Source organism: Cyprinus carpio, chromosome A14 (genome assembly GCF_018340385.1).
Source record: "Cyprinus carpio isolate SPL01 chromosome A14, ASM1834038v1, whole genome shotgun sequence".
Taxonomy (NCBI): Eukaryota; Metazoa; Chordata; class Actinopteri; order Cypriniformes; family Cyprinidae; genus Cyprinus; species Cyprinus carpio.
This window is the reverse complement of record NC_056585.1, coordinates 6839152-6856041: the sequence shown is the minus strand read 5'-3', so window position 1 is coordinate 6856041 and position 16890 is coordinate 6839152. Positions and strand designations below refer to the sequence as shown.

Genomic DNA, 16890 nt, shown 5'->3' with positions numbered 1-16890 from the left:
GGCAAGACCCACAGTCAGTGGGGGTGCCCATGTCAGTGATAGTAAAGAAAATCAAGGGCAGGGTATATAGCTATAGAAATTTTGGCGCACTTCATGCTATTTGAATAAATGCAGTTTCTTTTTCAGCACCTTTTATTCATCAAAAACCATATTAATGGTTTACAGCAGAACTGTTTCCAACACCTCATAATAAAATCAGAATATTAGAAAGTGATTTCCAAAATGATCATAAGTGATAGATCCTGGATCCATTACATGTGACAGGCTGAAGGCTGGAGTAATGAGTGCTGAAAATTCCCGACCCCAAGTTTGCATCACAGGACATAATTAAATTATTTTTTTGTATTAAAAACATATTCAAATAGAAAACTATTATTTTGAGATAGGAATTTTGGGTTTTTCAAGTATGTAAATAATATTTCAACAATATTACCTGTTTTTTTCTGTATTTTTGATCAAAGTAAATGCAGGCTTGACATGAGCAGAAGAGACTTCTTTCAAAAATGCATTTTTTTGAAACCTGTAATATATACAATAGTAATGTTTTGGGAAACATTTACAAACTTTTGAAAGTCTGCTACTGTTTATTTGATCAAAAAATACAGACAAAAAAATATATATATATTACAATTACATAATATATATTATATATACAATGGGGACCATGAACTATTTGATATATATATATATATATGTATATATACAGTATATTATGGAAGTCAATGGGGACCATGAACTATTTGGTTACCTAAATTCTTTAGCAGCCTAAATAAATCTGCTGTCAGTTTATGTCATTACTAGTTAATTATACAGTACAGACTATCCAGTGTTATTTTGCAGTTGAATTTGTTTTTTGTTTTGATTTTTTTTAACAGTTCAGTTTCAGTAGTAATTCTGTGCCTAAATATTACCTACCTGGAAAACTTAATGTACTTTTACTTTCAATTGTGACTTATTTATTCATTTGTTCTTATTTACTGTTTACTTGTCTTTTTTAGTTAAAATAAATGTAATTCTGAGTTTGAGCGCACATGATTCTTGGGTCCATTGGAAACAGTCCTGCCACCACAGCTGGACAAAATCCTAGAGGAGACACTGAATGAAACTTTTATCTGATACCTCCAGTGCGAGTCTTCTGCAAATATGGCCACAACAGTGTGTATCTGTTATGTTTTCCTCAGTCCGGGTGTCAAACTCAGGTCCTGGAAGCCCATCCCCTGACTGGTACAAAGAGTTTGTGACCGAGACGGATTCTGAAGTGCTGGAGCATTCTGGGAAAATGGTGCTTCTTTTTGAGATCCTCCGCATGGCTGAAGAATTGGAAGAAAAAGTGTGAGTTAAGTTTTGTCAGATTGGCAAACAGTTCTTCCTCCGGCTCAGAATTCATCGTCTTCCGTGTCATACGATCAAATACGTGACGTCACATGTCCTGTGTGCTCAGGTTGGTGTTCAGCCAGTCTCTCATTTCTCTGGACCTCATTGAAGATTTCCTGGAGTTGGCAGGCAAAGCCAAAGAGGAAGGCAAGCTTTCGCCGTACAAAGGTGAGGCACTTTTAGGAATGCTTGCCCTGAGCCTTAATCACGCTGCTTTGTAATCTTTTGGATTTTCTGTGCTAGACATTTCTGCCACTCAAAGTCTGCATGCTTTTCATAATTCATTTCTTATAAACAATGACAGGATATTGTATTTTATATGCATTATTTTGTGCAGTGTATTATTTTAAATTCTGTATCAGCATGAATTCAAAACTCTGTTTATACATGTTTCTGGTCTTATTGTGTGCATTGAGTCAGTCCATACTGCCAAAGAAAAAAAATGTGCAAACATTTTCAAAATGTAATGTCTTTCTCAACATCTTATACAACTTTCCCTTTTGTCTGTCTTGACTTCATATGGTTTGTACAGTGTCTGTATTATGTGTGTTTTGTTGTGTGTTTATGGCCAGTCCTGCAGTTTTTATTTGAATTACAGTACAGACCAAAAGTTTGGAAACATTACTATTTTTAATGTTTTTGAAAGAAGTTTCTTCTGCTCATCAAGCCTGCATTTACTTGATCAAAAATACAGAAAAATATATATATATTATTGATATATTATTACAATTTAAAATAATTGTTTTTAAATTTATTATACTTTAAATTATCATTTATTTCTGTGATGCAAAGCTGAATTTTTAGGATCATTATCACATGATCCTTTAGAAATCATTCTAATATGATGATTCATTATCAAAGTTGGAAACAGTTCTGCTGCTTAATATCTTTTCAGAACATGTGATACTTTTTTAGGATACTTTGATGAATAAAAAGTAAAAAAGAAGCTATGTTTTTAAAATATAAATATTTTGTAATAACAATATACACTACTGGTCAGTAATTTGGGGTCAGTCTTTTTTTTTCTTTTTTTTTTTAAATAAAATCAATACTTTTATTCAGCAAGGATGTGTTAAATTGATAAAAAGTGATAGTAAAGAAAATATATTATTAGAATATATATTATTAGAATTTTTTTTTTTTTTTTTTGAATAAATGCAGTTCTTTTTAACCTTTTATTCATCAAATATATTAGACAGCAGAACTGTTTCCAACACTCATAATAAATCAGAATATTAGAATGATTTCTAAATGATCATGTGATAGACTGGATGTTACATGTGACACTGAAGGCTGGAGTAATGATGCTGAAAATTCAGCTTTGCATCACAGGAATAAATTATTTTTTTTTAAAGTATATTCAAATAGAAAACTATTATTTTAAGTTGTAATAATATTTCACAATATTACTGTTTTTTCTGCATTTTTGATCAAATAAATGCAGAATTTGAAGAGCATAAGAGACTTCTTTCAAAAACATTAAATATTGTAATGTTTCCAAACTTTTGGTCTGTACTGTGTATTTGCTGTAAATTGAACATTGATATCAGCAAATAAGCGAGTGCAAACTGTGGTTACATGCAGAAACTGCATATCTGATATTTGCGCACACATCTGACACAGATCTGGGTTTAGTGCCCGCAGAAACACAAATATGTGCATGTAAATATAAAGCCTCTGGAATAAGGTCACAGACCCAATTAAACCCTCGCAGCTGTTTTAACTTTCATTTTGAAAATGATTAGGCCTTTTTTATTTCTCAAAAAAATGTTTGCTTAAGGCCTTGCGATTTGTAATGAAAAGATCACAGAGGAATAATTGGAAACATATGAAATGTTAATTACGAACACGAGTGTGGGAGGCCACAATATTAATTGCTGAACGCAAGTTCTTTGGGCTTTGCCACCTATGTAGGGTACATACTTTCCCCTAGGCTCTCCATATACAGCGAACCCTACCAGGGATGACAGCTGCGTAAGACCTTTGCTAGAACTTGATTGTTGACTGGCTGTGCTGTTATTCTTTCCTCAGGTGAGGGCAAGTGGTTCAGAAACATTGACTACTATCGTCTAGATGGTTCAACAAACGCTGTGACCAGGAAGAAATGGGCAGAGGAGTTCAATGACACCAGTAATGTTCGGTAAAGATGTTTTTCACTTTTGAGTAGCAAACCGATGAACTGTTTCTCCGTGATTGTCAAGCACTTGTGTTCTTGTTCTTCTCCTCAGGGGTCGATTGTTCCTCATCTCAACCAGAGCTGGCTCTCTTGGGATCAACTTGGTCGCCGCAAACAGGGTCATCATTTTCGACGCCTCATGGAACCCATCCTACGACATTCAGAGCATATTCAGAGTCTATCGCTTTGGCCAAGTGAAGACTGTGTTTGTCTACAGGTTTTTGGCTCAGGTGAGAAATTTAGTTCTGAGATTTGGACGAATGTGTTTGCTGTGATTATTCCATGTAGAAATATCCACGTTTATTCACAGACAGGGCAGATCAGATCTGTAATGTTTTTGGACGTGATTCTTTTCTATAGGGAACCATGGAGGAGAAGATCTATGACCGTCAAGTCACCAAACAGTCTCTGTCCTTCAGAGTTGTAGACCAGCAGCAGATTGAACGTCACTTTACCATGAACGAACTGACGGAGCTCTACGCGTTTGAGCCCGACCAGCTGGACGATCCCTCTGAGAAGAAGAGCAAGCGCGCCACACCCATGCTGCCCAAGGTGAAAACCGCCGTTTTTGTCTGTTTTGTTTGTATAGCACTTTTCACAATACGCATCGTTTCAAAGCAGCTTTAAAGAAAATCGTGATATTAATATTGACAAGATGTTAAAATCCTCATGCCTCGCACATTGAGCAGTCTATGGCTACAAGCAATCAAGCAGTTGTAATTTACTATGTGTGACCCTGGACCACAAAACCAGTCTTAGGTGTCAATGATGTATACATCATCTGAATGCTGAATAAATAATCTTTCCATTGATGTATGGTTTGTTATGAACGCACAATATTTGGCTGACTATTTGAAAATCTGGAATCTGAGGATGCAATTGAGAAAATCCCCTTTCAAGTTGTCCAGATGAAGTCATTAACAATGCATATTACTAATCAAAAATTAAGTTTTGATGTATTTACAGTAGGAAATGTACAAAATATCTTCATGGAACATGATCTTTACTTAATATTCTAATGATTTTTGGCATAAAAGAAAAATCGATAATTTTGACCCATACGATGTAATTTTTGCTATTGCTACAAATATACCCCAGCGACTTAAGACTGCTTTTGTGCTCCAGGGTCACACATAGTATATATTGGCCTACACGGGTATACTTGTATATATGCAGATAAAGTTTAACATACTTCTATATCCAACTTTGTATAAAGTGCAGGGTGATAATTTAGTTGAAATATACAAAAAAAAACTAACAATTTACATGTATGTGGTCACTGTGTGTGTGTGTGTGTCCGCGCACGTATATGTATATGTATGTATATTACATGAAACTACATTTTGCCTGATAAACACTGGTGCTGTGTGGATTTGCTATATAGTGTATAGATTACTTGCAGATTACATACAGTATACTCACATTAAAAGTTGGTTATATAGTGCATCCGAGCTTGTTTACAAATCACTGGGAGATAATATAGTTTACATTTTTTGACAATGTAATAATCAACCCTGCAAGTATACATTTATTTCTGAACATCTTTCTCGCAAACACCTTTAGATTTCAATTTCTGTGCTCCTATTGGGTCCGTTGGTCCGTTGGAGGAGTCATACTGTGGTCATGTGACCGAATATTTAATTGCAGTGGTTTTTCAGTGCACTAAGTGATCCAAGACTGCCTGTGATGAAAGAAATCATTCCACAACCCCCAAAATCTGCCTCACTGCAGAATCGTGTGTGCACTGCTGAAGCTGAATGCTCCTGGCCTGTATCCTGTGCACATTACCTTTTGATGTTCACAGGGATTGAGACGCTGTTATTTACTCGTGCGCCTGGTTTCCAAAGCATTCAGTCTTCCTAGAGGGATGAAGATTGGAAGAACAGTGCTCAGCTCTCATCTTAATAGTTCTGTCCTATCTAAGCACAGGTGTGCGGTCACACGAGAGAGAACCCCTGAAGATTTTACAAGAACACATCGGCCTTCGATTGTACATCCAGTCTTTCAAAACAGCACACAGCTGCACTCTGTGACCCTTGTTTACCAAAGAGCTTTATACCGCAGAACCAGTGATGCTGGGATCCTTTAATTGGAGGCAAAGGCATCCAGTGCACATCCAACAAATGTGTCCAAAGCACACAGCTGTGCAGATATTTGTCTTGTGTACCACAGAAGGTTTATACTGGGGAAGATACAGCCCCCCACATCCTTCTGCTGAAGTCCTCAATACTTTATCATGAGCCGCTCACTTTGGAGTTAATGTTTGGGAAGCTTGTTGTTTTTTATCGGAGGTACCTACCTTTGTGCGTGGCAGATTGACCACATTAGGCCATATGTGCACCAGAATGCAGAAAGTCAGCTGTTATGGATGGAATCTGCTGCCTGTAATCGTCTGAAGATGAGGCAGTCATCCCTCAAAGCCTGTAGTCATATCTCTGTTTCTCACAATACCCTCGCCAAGTTTATGGAACACAGGAAATATGTTTAAACCTGGCAGACCTCTGCCCATCGCTCTTTCCTTACCTTGTGTACTGTGTCTGCATCTTGATCTTTTTTTAAATAAGGCAAAAGAATATGACATGCACTTTTTTTGTGTGTGTAAACAAATCTTATGTTCTTTGGACAGATTTGAACTAACATAATAACATAAAATAAATAGTCAACAAACAATTAAATAAATTTACTCACCCCACCCACCCCGGTTTTTACTGTTAAAATTGTGCATCATATTTTTGACACTTTTCACTTTATTGTAGGAAAAAAAAAAATTCAGTTAAAAAAAAATGAGTAATTAATGAAATTGTGACACCAAGAAATAGACGACATCTCACAATAATGTTAACACGTTTGTAAAACTCAACTGTTTAACCCCATTACCAAAGTTTTTGAAAGAGAGATGATCCTTACATGTTGTTCTATCGTTAGAAGTTAATTTAGGAGTTTAATATATTTGATTGGTTTAAATCTGTATTCAGGCTTTGTCCTAAATTTAGTCAAAAGGATTGAAAAAATCAATCAAACCTCATCAAATAACGTAAAATGAAACGCCACCTATAATGTTTACTTGCTTGAGGTGGACAAGACATTTACTGGAGGTTAAGTCCTGTTTTTAGCTCATTTGTGCAAAGCCTGCACTCTTAATGTGATCTTATTCATTTGTTAAATATTCTATATATTAAAATACAAATGAAACCTGATAGTTAAGTTAACATCTCCGTAAAAGCCTCTGAGATATAGGGTGTAAGTGATTCCTTTTGTAATAGTACACTATAAACTTACTCTGGCGATATCAGCTATTCCCACCAGTCCTTCCTTTCCCATGTTACTTTCCCTGGTGTTTCTGGGAAGACTCCCCCGCCCCCTCTCAGTCTGAAGCACACATCCTGCTTCTGAACCTGTGTGCCGCTGCAGCTCACCCAAACATCATGCCATCATGAAGGCCATCTGTTACGCTGATTCACTGCTTGGTCTCTGAAGTTTTCAAAGGAACACTGTAAACCTCCCCCGACCTGATGAACAGTCATTATTCCAAACCCCTTTTAGGATGTTCTTGTGCTTTTCAGAGAAACTAATTGGAGACAAAGGAAGTTAGCGGACTTCCACTCTAATGACAAAGAAGAGTGCTGTGGCCCAGACACGAGAGCCACCCAGCTTGGGGTCTGGCCTTGCCTGGGGCTCTTCGGAGGCCCATTATAGAGCTGAGACCCGTGGGTAGACTTGAGTGACATGGTTGGGTCGGTGTGTACACTTCCTGACTGTGGTCCATCGGTGGGAAAGTGGTAATTTGCTTTCGCTCAGGCTCCCCCGCCGACTGGGTCTCATTGAGCAAAGGAACAGACTTAAGTTGGGATAATTAGGTGCAGGAGCTGGTCTTAATAAGTCTCCCAGATGTTCCTTAAATGAGTGGGTGCCTCCAACCCTCCGTTTTTAGATGTTTGCCCTAACTTGAATGAAAGAGCTGTAGGTGTGAACTGCAGTGCGTCGTAGAAGTTCTCACCCTAACCTATTCCATTAAGTAAATGGTAGAAAAAATGATAGTTGAAGCAGGCCTGATGGACACCTGACATCCGGCCCTGTGCCAGACATCAAGAGCTCTGCAGACACAGACTGTTTATATCAGGGCACTGAGGTTATGCGTATAATTTGTCTGCAGCTGTAGAGTATGTTTTGCCTGGCTAAGGTTAGGTATTACAAATATCTCAATCCTTCACATTCCTTCACATTTCCTTGAGACCCCTTGGTTTCTTTGGTTTGGTGCACCTGCATGTCAAACATAGTGTCTTGTGAAATCTGAGGCAAGCATTAGGCTCTTCATTTTAAAGCAGTAGATAAGATTTTTGTTCACCAACATGCCCCTTTTTAGACATCTGAAGAAAACACAAATTCTTCCACACTTTTCTGAAGCTACTGTATCTTTTTTGCTTCTTTTTATGGATGCAGTCTGTCATGCTTCCATTTTCCCACTCCTCACACCCTGTCTTCTAAAGAGCAAACGGCAGATGTTTATAGCCATGGTAATGAGTGAAATAAGAGTTTGTGTATATAAATTGCATTTAATATGAGGTGGCATGATCAAAAACCTTAAGAGGCAGTTGGGCTGAAATAGCTGCAAATGTGCTGAAAATCATTCAGAAGGACAACAAATGGCAAAAAAAAGACCATGTACCTTTTGAAACAGATTGTGTCTTTCACAGCAGCAGAGTTCATCTGGGACTGTGTATTAAGTAAATTGGCTTTGTTTGCCAAGTCGTAAATGTATGTAGTTGAGCAGCACTCTTACAGTTTATTTGAATGTTATGTTTCACCAGCAATGGTGTGTTTCAGCATTTTAATTCAGGACAACTTGCAAGAAGAATGCTTACTGCTATCAGCTTTTAATTGATAGCTATTCAAGGCAGTTTAAAAATGTCTTGCAGAGAGAGGTTGAGCAGTAAATAATGTGTTAAGAGTGCCACTGATCAGGCAAAAAAAATGATTTTGCCAGAAAAGTCTGGACATAACAGATTACCTGTATAGACGGCCAATGTATGCCTTATTGTGCACCATTTCTGTGGTTCCTGTTGCATTCTCATCATTGCTGTAAGTGGCACTACAAAAGGTCAGTTTTCTTGAACAATTCTGTGAACTGCCTAGAAAGGACTCATTCTGACAGTAGTATTGATATGCACCAGGGATGTCTGATTTCAATGATTGGTGCACCTTCTAACATTGCTCAGAGTAAATGTTTTACTCAAGCCCTACAGAGATGCCTGTGAAGGTCTACAATCCATTTTCAAAAACATACTTGGGAAACAGCAAAAATTGCAAAGACTCACAAGGAAACTATTCAAGATGAGAAAGAGCGTGGTCTTCAGACATGGGCAGATAGACCGTTCCCTACCTGGGGCAGTGTTTATCCTTGCAGCAGTCTGGCTCATGCACCTCCATGCTTTGATCAAAAGCAAAATGCTTCCTCCCACCGTTTGACTTCCTGTGGGATCCCCACTCCCCATTTCCCTGAGAAAAGAAAGAAGAAGAAAAAACTGCAGTCTGCTGATTCCCCCATTCCCCCACCCAACCTATTCTACATCCATGCATGGAGTAAAACGATATCCTTTTCCTAATCCCATCATTATGCGTGGGGTTAGCTCACAGTATGACGATGCAGGAGTTCTTGTTACCGTCATTAGTGCCTTCGGTCGAGATGCACATGTAGGGCAGGTTACGGAGACAGATGAGACCACCCGCGGAGCTCCAGCCTGGAGATTAATCAGGAATCTCAGCATTCCCTGCTCCCCTGGACGGCTTCACTGTCATTTGACCCAGCGGCTCTGTGACCCATTTACCGGGCTCAAAATTGGCCAATGTTCAGATAAGTTCAGGTCGGCCCTCTCATGATGGCGAGTGTTTGAAATGTGCTCAAACAACAGCTTCATCATGGAGTTGTCTTTCGCTCCAGACACGCAGCTCACACTTCAGTCGCCCCTCGTCTTCTGCACGCTTTTAACAAGAGATCATCTTTTCCATGCAGTCTTTTTCACGGTTGTGATGCAGAAGGGGTTCCTCACATGGCAGCATCCAGCCATGTTTTAATTTAGCCACTTAGCCAGAAATTACCATCACTCATCCAGTCGGGATTGTGGAAGGTATAGGCCAGGCCTGGCGTGATTGTGCTTGCTTTCACCACGTGTTTTTATTTTCCAGCTTTCAAAGCCACTTACTGAAAAGCCTTGATGTGGACGGATCTGTAGCTGTGCTCTCCATTACACTCTGCTGTAATGCAGAAGTCATGGCTCTGTTTTTGATACCTGTCTTACTGCCGTTATCTTTAATTCTTGAAATAAACCATTATCTGGTTAATCATGTTAGGCTCTTTGGAGGACGATTGCAGTTTGCTCACTTTGTACCTCATGGGTTCCCCTATGGGGAAGTCATGGCCTAATGGTTAGAGAGTTTGACTCCTAACCCTAAGGTTGTGGGTTCGAGTCTCGGGCCAGCAATACCATGACTGAGGTGCCTTTGAGCAAAGCACCGAACCCCCAACTGCTCCCCTGTTCACTTTGGATGGGTTAAAAAGAGCATGAAATCTGAGTATGGGTCACCATACTTGGCTGTATGTCACGTCACTCAGATTCTGTTTATCTAAACCTTTTCTGTAGCAATTAAGAAGTCCTAAATTTAGAATCGTGAGGCTTTTCTTTTTGAACGTTATGATGATTATGATTAATTTTGTTTTTGTTTTAATTTGTTTGTTGTTGCTGCTAAATCGGGTGATGACGCAACTCACACATTTATGCTCATATGGTTGGGATCCAGCAGATGTTTCTAGATCTTGACCTTTTTAATGTAAAGTTGCTGGCAAGACAAAGAAAAGCAAACAATAGCTGTAGAGTAATTTCAAACCATGTTTGTACGAGGCCTGGATGTGAATCGTGCTCCGCTCAGGTGTTGTTTTCAATAACAGTGTAGTCATGGATACCAGAGTTGCATGAAAGCCTCCGAAGTTATTTTAAATATGTGCTCTTGTGAACACTTGATTGGAGTCTGTTTCTTTTTATTTTTAGCTTTGCAGCACAACCTTACCGCTAATTGACTGTTTTGTTTATTCATTATGAGATAAAAGAGCTTGTATTATGAAAACATACTATAACTTTTGGAGCTCTAAAACTAGACCCTAGTTCAGACACGCAGTTTCTTGAAACTAAACTGCAAAAAAGACATATTCTGAACCTGTGTAACTTCTTGACATCCAGTGCATGAATACATCCACGTGACTGTCCATGTGCACACATTAGTGACTCGTGTTAGGTGATCAGAATCTTACGCCATCTGAGGTAGTGAAGATGAAAAAGAAAATTGTTTTAAAGTCACAGGGAAATAGAGGTAGCGAGACATCTTTTCAAGTGTAACAGATTATCAACAAATGAAAATGCAGGATGGGACTTGGTTCGGTGCATTGTTTGTTGATTGGATGTTGAGACACATAAACGTGAGCTTACAGGGGCAGGTTTAATCAGGCTACATGATAGAAGAAGCCCTGCATGCGTCACCAGAGAGAAGTCTGACATTTTCACTGGGAAATCCAGTTTTAACATAAAAAATAAAAAAATGCTAAGTGAATTAAGATCTATTACATGCATTCAGACAACATTAAATGAAATTATAAAATTTATGATATGACTCCTTTGTATTTAACATTTTTGAGTATTTAACTCATCCAGAGCTCAATAATTATGCTGGTAATGGTGATTATTAGAGGATTACATTTGTGTGTGTGTGTTCATGTGGGATGCTGACCCATCTTTCTTTGACCCTTACTCCCATCCCAGGATCCCTTCCTGGCCGAACTCCTTCACAGTTACAAAGATCATATCGTCGGCTACCACGAGCATGACTCTTTGCTGGACCACAAGGAGGAAGAGGCACTGAGTGAGGAAGATCGCAAGGCAGCCTGGGCCGAATACGAGGCCGAAAAGAAGGTGTGTAGCCACACAAGCCCTTTACTGTTATATACATGTAATGATAAAAGTTTGTAAATATAATGTTAGATTTTAGCCATATTTCAGGTGCACATTTTTTTCATTACTGATAGCTGTTTAAGAATCTTGGTGAGGTTGATGATTATTTCTTCAGCGATGGACCGCACCTCACAAATAATATTGTGGTGTAATAGCATCATTAGAAATTAACCCACACTTTTAGAAACAACACGAGAGAGGTCTAACTGTGTGCATATGTACTTACATAAAACTCCTTGAAACAGAAAGCTTTATTCAGAGCTACATCAAACCAGTGGGAACTACCAAAAAGGTTTGTTGCTTGAAGAGGGTTCTTTGGGCGGTAATTGTTCTGCTTAGACCCACTGGAGCACACCAATCCTTACTGATTAAAGATTAGAGACTCTTCACTCCCAGGCCTCATTAGTGGAGTATTTTTGGGAGAGAAGTGACTCTGCAGTTGAATTATATTACAAGTGCCTTCTCTCCATTCAGATTCACTAATTATTCCTTTTGCAATCACAACAATATCTACACTGATTCCCTTCGAAACAGTTCTGTAGTCACCTAAATGCTTCTTCAAAGATAAATCTTTATAATGGGGTTGAATTACTTAAAACTGAAAAAAGCTTTCAACCATTGCTGGAAAAAAATAAGAAGGAATGAAATTGCAAAGATGTTCATCTGCAAATAGACCTACAGTTATAGAAACACAGACTCCTTCCCTTGAATACTCCATCAGTAAAAATTACCAAATTTCTCGTATTGCACTACATGGAGCATGGAAAATATCACTATAACTTAAGTGCCCAATGCAGGACCTGTATTTGTGGGCAGGAGTTCGTTATACCTGCTGGGAGCATTGAGACAGTGCAGACTGTCTTTGGATTAGTGTGCATGTGTGTAATTCATACCACATTGGCACAGATTCTGCACTACATGTAATCCGCCTCCTAAATTTCATGTTATTTTTTTGGCAAGACGTTTTAAATATTATGCTTAAATCAAAGTAATTTCATCAGTGAATCGCTTGGCCATAGCTATTATATGCAACGGAAAGAATTCACCTGCTTTTGATCATCTCGCTACAATCATTTGTGTATGCTGAGAAATGTGTAATGTGATTGCCTTAAAATCGTTAACTCTGCCAGAGCCATTAAAGTGGATTTTAAGCAGTCACTCGCAGTGATTAGAGAGCCCTATCCAGTTCGGAGTTCGTTGAAAACTGTCATACTGTAAGCATCACATTTTGAAACCAGACTTAAAGAGCGTCCGTTTAGATTGTCCCACGTCTGCGGCACAGCTGTGATCCACGCCGGCATCTCTGGCGCACACCTGTTCGTGCCAGGCCTGAACACCGGACACTCAGCTGTGGAGTGTGTTTACGAGCTGCGTGCACCAATTAGAGGACTGGCTGCATCTGCCTCGGTAGCTCATTTACACACAAACACAGCCGTCTTGCTGACCTTCAGTTCTGTTTAGAGCCGTAAGACAAACACAGCTTGGGCAGGACCCTAACAGAGGTTCACATGGGTGCACATCAGGATTTTTTGGATCCTCCAGCGATCTGTTGGCTGGGAATTATCGGTCGGCGTGCGTCTTTGCCAGTTCGCAGACAAATCATGTCAAAGTCGCAAATCGAGTGGAAAATTAAGTCCAAAAAGCAATGCTTTGATTACCCTGCAGCAAGTGCTAGTGTGATAGAAGGCTGACTCATCTGTCAGGCCGAACCTGATTTGAAGATTATTTACAATTATGACTTTTTTCTGTGACCTCATCTCATAAAATGAAGCTCCCTGTTTCTTTTCGACTGATGGACCCGCTCTTCTATTGTTTCAGGGTATGTCCATGCGTTCCAACCAGCCGTCCTATTCTCAGATGGGCATGGGAGCAGGACCAAACTCTTACTTCCCTTTCAACGTGGCTGCCTTGGCCTCCATGAGCAACCAACAGTTGCAGGTAAGTAATGAGCTCCACATGCTCTTTTCACATTCTTTCAGCCGGCAGCTAATTGTGACATGCGTCCTCAAGCACTGACATTTGGCTTGTGCTCTGCCAGCTGCTGTTTACGAACGCTAGTTATTTCTGTGAAAATATCAAATTCATCTTGTCTAGTGTTTTCAGTGTTTCTTCTCAAACTTTATTCTTTCTCTCTGTGTTCAAGATTTGATTAACCAGGGCAGGCAGAAAGTGATTGAAGCCACTAATGCTCTGAAGTCAGTGCCCAGGGAGCCACTGGAGGACATCATCGCACAGGTGGTGAGTGACCACTTTTTTTAATGCCAGTTTACTGTAAGTGAACCAGCGGAAACCACCCGGTTGATATGCATACATACATGTGTGTTGCGTGCTTTCCTCGCTGTCACAAAATAAACACAAATCGACAGCAGTGGGAAAACAGCAGTTAAAAAAGCATCTGATCGTAGCGATGTGTTTGCACAGCTTTGCAATTCAGCGCTCCAGTCAGGTCATGTCATGTTTATGCAATAGGTTGCTTTAAAGCAAGCAGCTTTACAGTATTAAACATGAGGGAAAAAGCATCAGTGTTGCTTTCGGTTAGAGTTACAGCTTGAGTTAATGCTTTAAAGCAGTTCTCCAGTGTGTTCATTTCTGACCTCGCCGGACTGAACAGAAGAAATGAAATGCAGATGTTTTCCCAATCAAAGAAGGCCACATCTACTTGTTACGTATTTGCCATGGACCAATGGTAAAAAGCCGGTGTTTAACAGCTGGAGCGAACACTTCCGGAAACTCCAAATGAACTTTGTTTTGCCCTGATTTTGTTCAAAATTCACAATAGTTTTTTTTTTTTTTTGATTTTGAATTATATCAGTGCCTTAATGCTCCAGGTCCAGTGTTGAATCTATGAGCCATCATAACCAGTAAATGATGCACAACCCACTTTCCCAGACAAGACTGAAAATTCACTCTGCATTTGGTGTTTACCAAAGCAGAATCACTGTTGTTGTTAGTACTTACCCCACATCCGAACCTCTGATGCATAGCTTTGCGCTACAGACATGCATGAAACTCTGGATGGGTGATAAAATTACCAAAAAGTTTTCTAGAGACCTACACTGAAGGATGAGCCTGAGTCATATTTGGAGGACAGAACATGGCTCTATTGACTTTACAACCACTTACAACACCTGCATAACAACGAGCCACTATATCCTCGTCTCATGGCGTGAGCTTTTAGGGGCAAAGCCTACACCTTAGCCTATAGTTTGCTGTGTCATCAGTATTAAGCTTGAGATGTTGGACTACGTTCTGAACAACTGCTAAACGTGTTTGTGTGTGTGTGTGATGATCGTGTAAGTGTTTGTTTGTTGAGGTCCACAGGATGTAACAGGTGTGTTGTTTTTGGCAGTGGAAGGAGAACCCGAGTTTACCCGAGGCCCAGGTTCAGTCCATGGCTCTTGGGAGGCAGGCCGGCTACGAGATGGAAATCAAACACAGGGAGGATGTTTACCATGATGTCCTCGGCAAGCAACAAACTGTACGCTCATCTCTCACTATTTCTGTGACGTCTTATGTTCTACCTGTGTTTGTGACGTTAACTTTTTAAATTAAATAGAGTGAACAGGATTTTTACATATGGGGCCCTGTGGCACCCCTTTTATTTCCCATTTGTTAAAAATAGTTAAATGTTATGTGTGAATTAATTCAGCGTCCCAGCAGGTTCATAAACTGTCTGAAATTCAGTTTGATTAGATTTAAGGCTCAGTATCTTAAATGGTATAACAAGTCTTAATTATCATTTTAAGAGGTCTTAAATCTAGGGACAAAAAACTGTTGTTATTATACTTGAAAAGGCTGTTCAAGGTTCAATGGAAAAATGCAGCACTGCATACTCTGTTTCAGAAACTGCATGTATGCCAAACGATTGCTGTTTTTGTTATGGTTATTATTTCATTAATTCCAAATGTGATTTTAGGCTTGGGATTTCATAAAGATATTGGATGTCAAAATATGTCTTCAGATGTAATCGAAGAGCGTTGTGCTTTGTCACGGTTCATCTCAAAAGCGCCGGTTCTGATTGAGAGGTGCAGCAGAGACCCTGAAGCCACATAACGGACGAATAACATCCGATCTCCGTTTCCTTTCCAGCTGATGATGTACGTGCAGAAGGTGATGGCCAACCGTAAGGTGCAGGAGCAGCAGATGGCCATGGCGAGGCAGGGTATGCTGCTCAACCAGCTGGCCATGCAGAACGGTCTTGGGGCCCCCATGAATCAGATGGATCTGCTGGGGTTGTACCAGCAGCTCGGGGCTCTCCAGGGCCTCCCCTCCTCACAGCTGGGCAAGAACCCGGGCCCGTCTAAGGGCTTGTAGATGCCTCCACCCCTCGGTGTACACACAGCTGGACTGATACAGCGAGGACACCTACTTGAGCTCCTCAGTAACGGGAGGGGATCCTGGGACTTTGTTAAAGGGGTTTTTGGCAGCGCAGTTTGTCATTTTGTGTATATAGCCTTAATGTTGTTCAAGTTCTTTTTTTCCTCTCTCACGTATTTAAGATTGAAGAAGATATTCTCCCCAAATGCTTTTAGGCATTGCAGGTATCTTTCCCCTTTAAATAAGGGCTGTGCATATATAAATAATTATATTGCAATTAAAACAGCGTGATTGAGGAGGGACCATAGCGTTTCTGTTCTAGAGCCCCCGTAAATACTATCTGCGCTAATATCTTTCTTAGTAGTGGATTGTCATTGGTACTGTGCTCCAGAGAGACTGCAGCAGACGCCTTAAATGTAACGTCAAGTCAAATGGCCTTATATCAAGCAGCTAGATCTCTTCTAAAGTTTTAAAACCCCTTTTTTCTAATCTGCTTTTAGGTATTTAAACTCGTTGTTGCTGATCATGCTATGGGATGTCTGTGTTAAAACTGCGTGCTGAATTCCTCCGGACTTTTGTTACATCAGTCTTCTCGTTGTAGTGTTGCCTAGCATATTGTTGTGAGTACTGTTCATAATTTCTTTTTCTGTTTATTTTTTATTTTTTTTTTCTGTTTATTTTCCCCACATGCATTGGGATCGCGCCTGAGTTGGTGTGTGGCGAGTATTAGATACATGTTTGTGTGGTTTAACCGATCTTCAAACCTGTTCTGATGATATGATAATGCCAACACTTTCCTTATCAGGTTAGTGCTCAGGCTGTATTCTCTTCTTGGGCACATCTCCACTTCATTGGCAAACATAAGACCTTTGATATCCACAGGGTGTCATTCAGAAATGTAGAGAAAGTTTCCCCTCCTGAAAAGGTTCTAATGTTAGCATATACACCAACAACTTCTGCCATTAATATGATCTGCTACTTAATATCACATTTAAATAAAGTGACCAAAAGGATGAGTTACATGCA

At 39.7% G+C, this 16890-nt stretch overlaps 1 protein-coding gene across 1 annotated transcript in view; it reads left to right on the top strand.

Annotated features, from left to right (window-relative positions):
* LOC109079918 (transcriptional regulator ATRX-like) overlaps positions 1 to 16890 on the top strand; it is a 48851-nt gene extending 31961 nt beyond the window's left edge. Inside the window, exons 26-35 of the mRNA XM_042769806.1 lie at positions 1182 to 1332; positions 1442 to 1542; positions 3406 to 3514; positions 3603 to 3780; positions 3911 to 4102; positions 11359 to 11508; positions 13366 to 13485; positions 13690 to 13785; positions 14897 to 15025; positions 15637 to 16890. Of these exons, the coding sequence (XP_042625740.1) occupies positions 1182 to 1332; positions 1442 to 1542; positions 3406 to 3514; positions 3603 to 3780; positions 3911 to 4102; positions 11359 to 11508; positions 13366 to 13485; positions 13690 to 13785; positions 14897 to 15025; positions 15637 to 15861 (1451 nt within the window). The 3' untranslated portion in view covers positions 15862 to 16890. The remainder of the gene's footprint in view (positions 1 to 1181; positions 1333 to 1441; positions 1543 to 3405; positions 3515 to 3602; positions 3781 to 3910; positions 4103 to 11358; positions 11509 to 13365; positions 13486 to 13689; positions 13786 to 14896; positions 15026 to 15636) is intronic.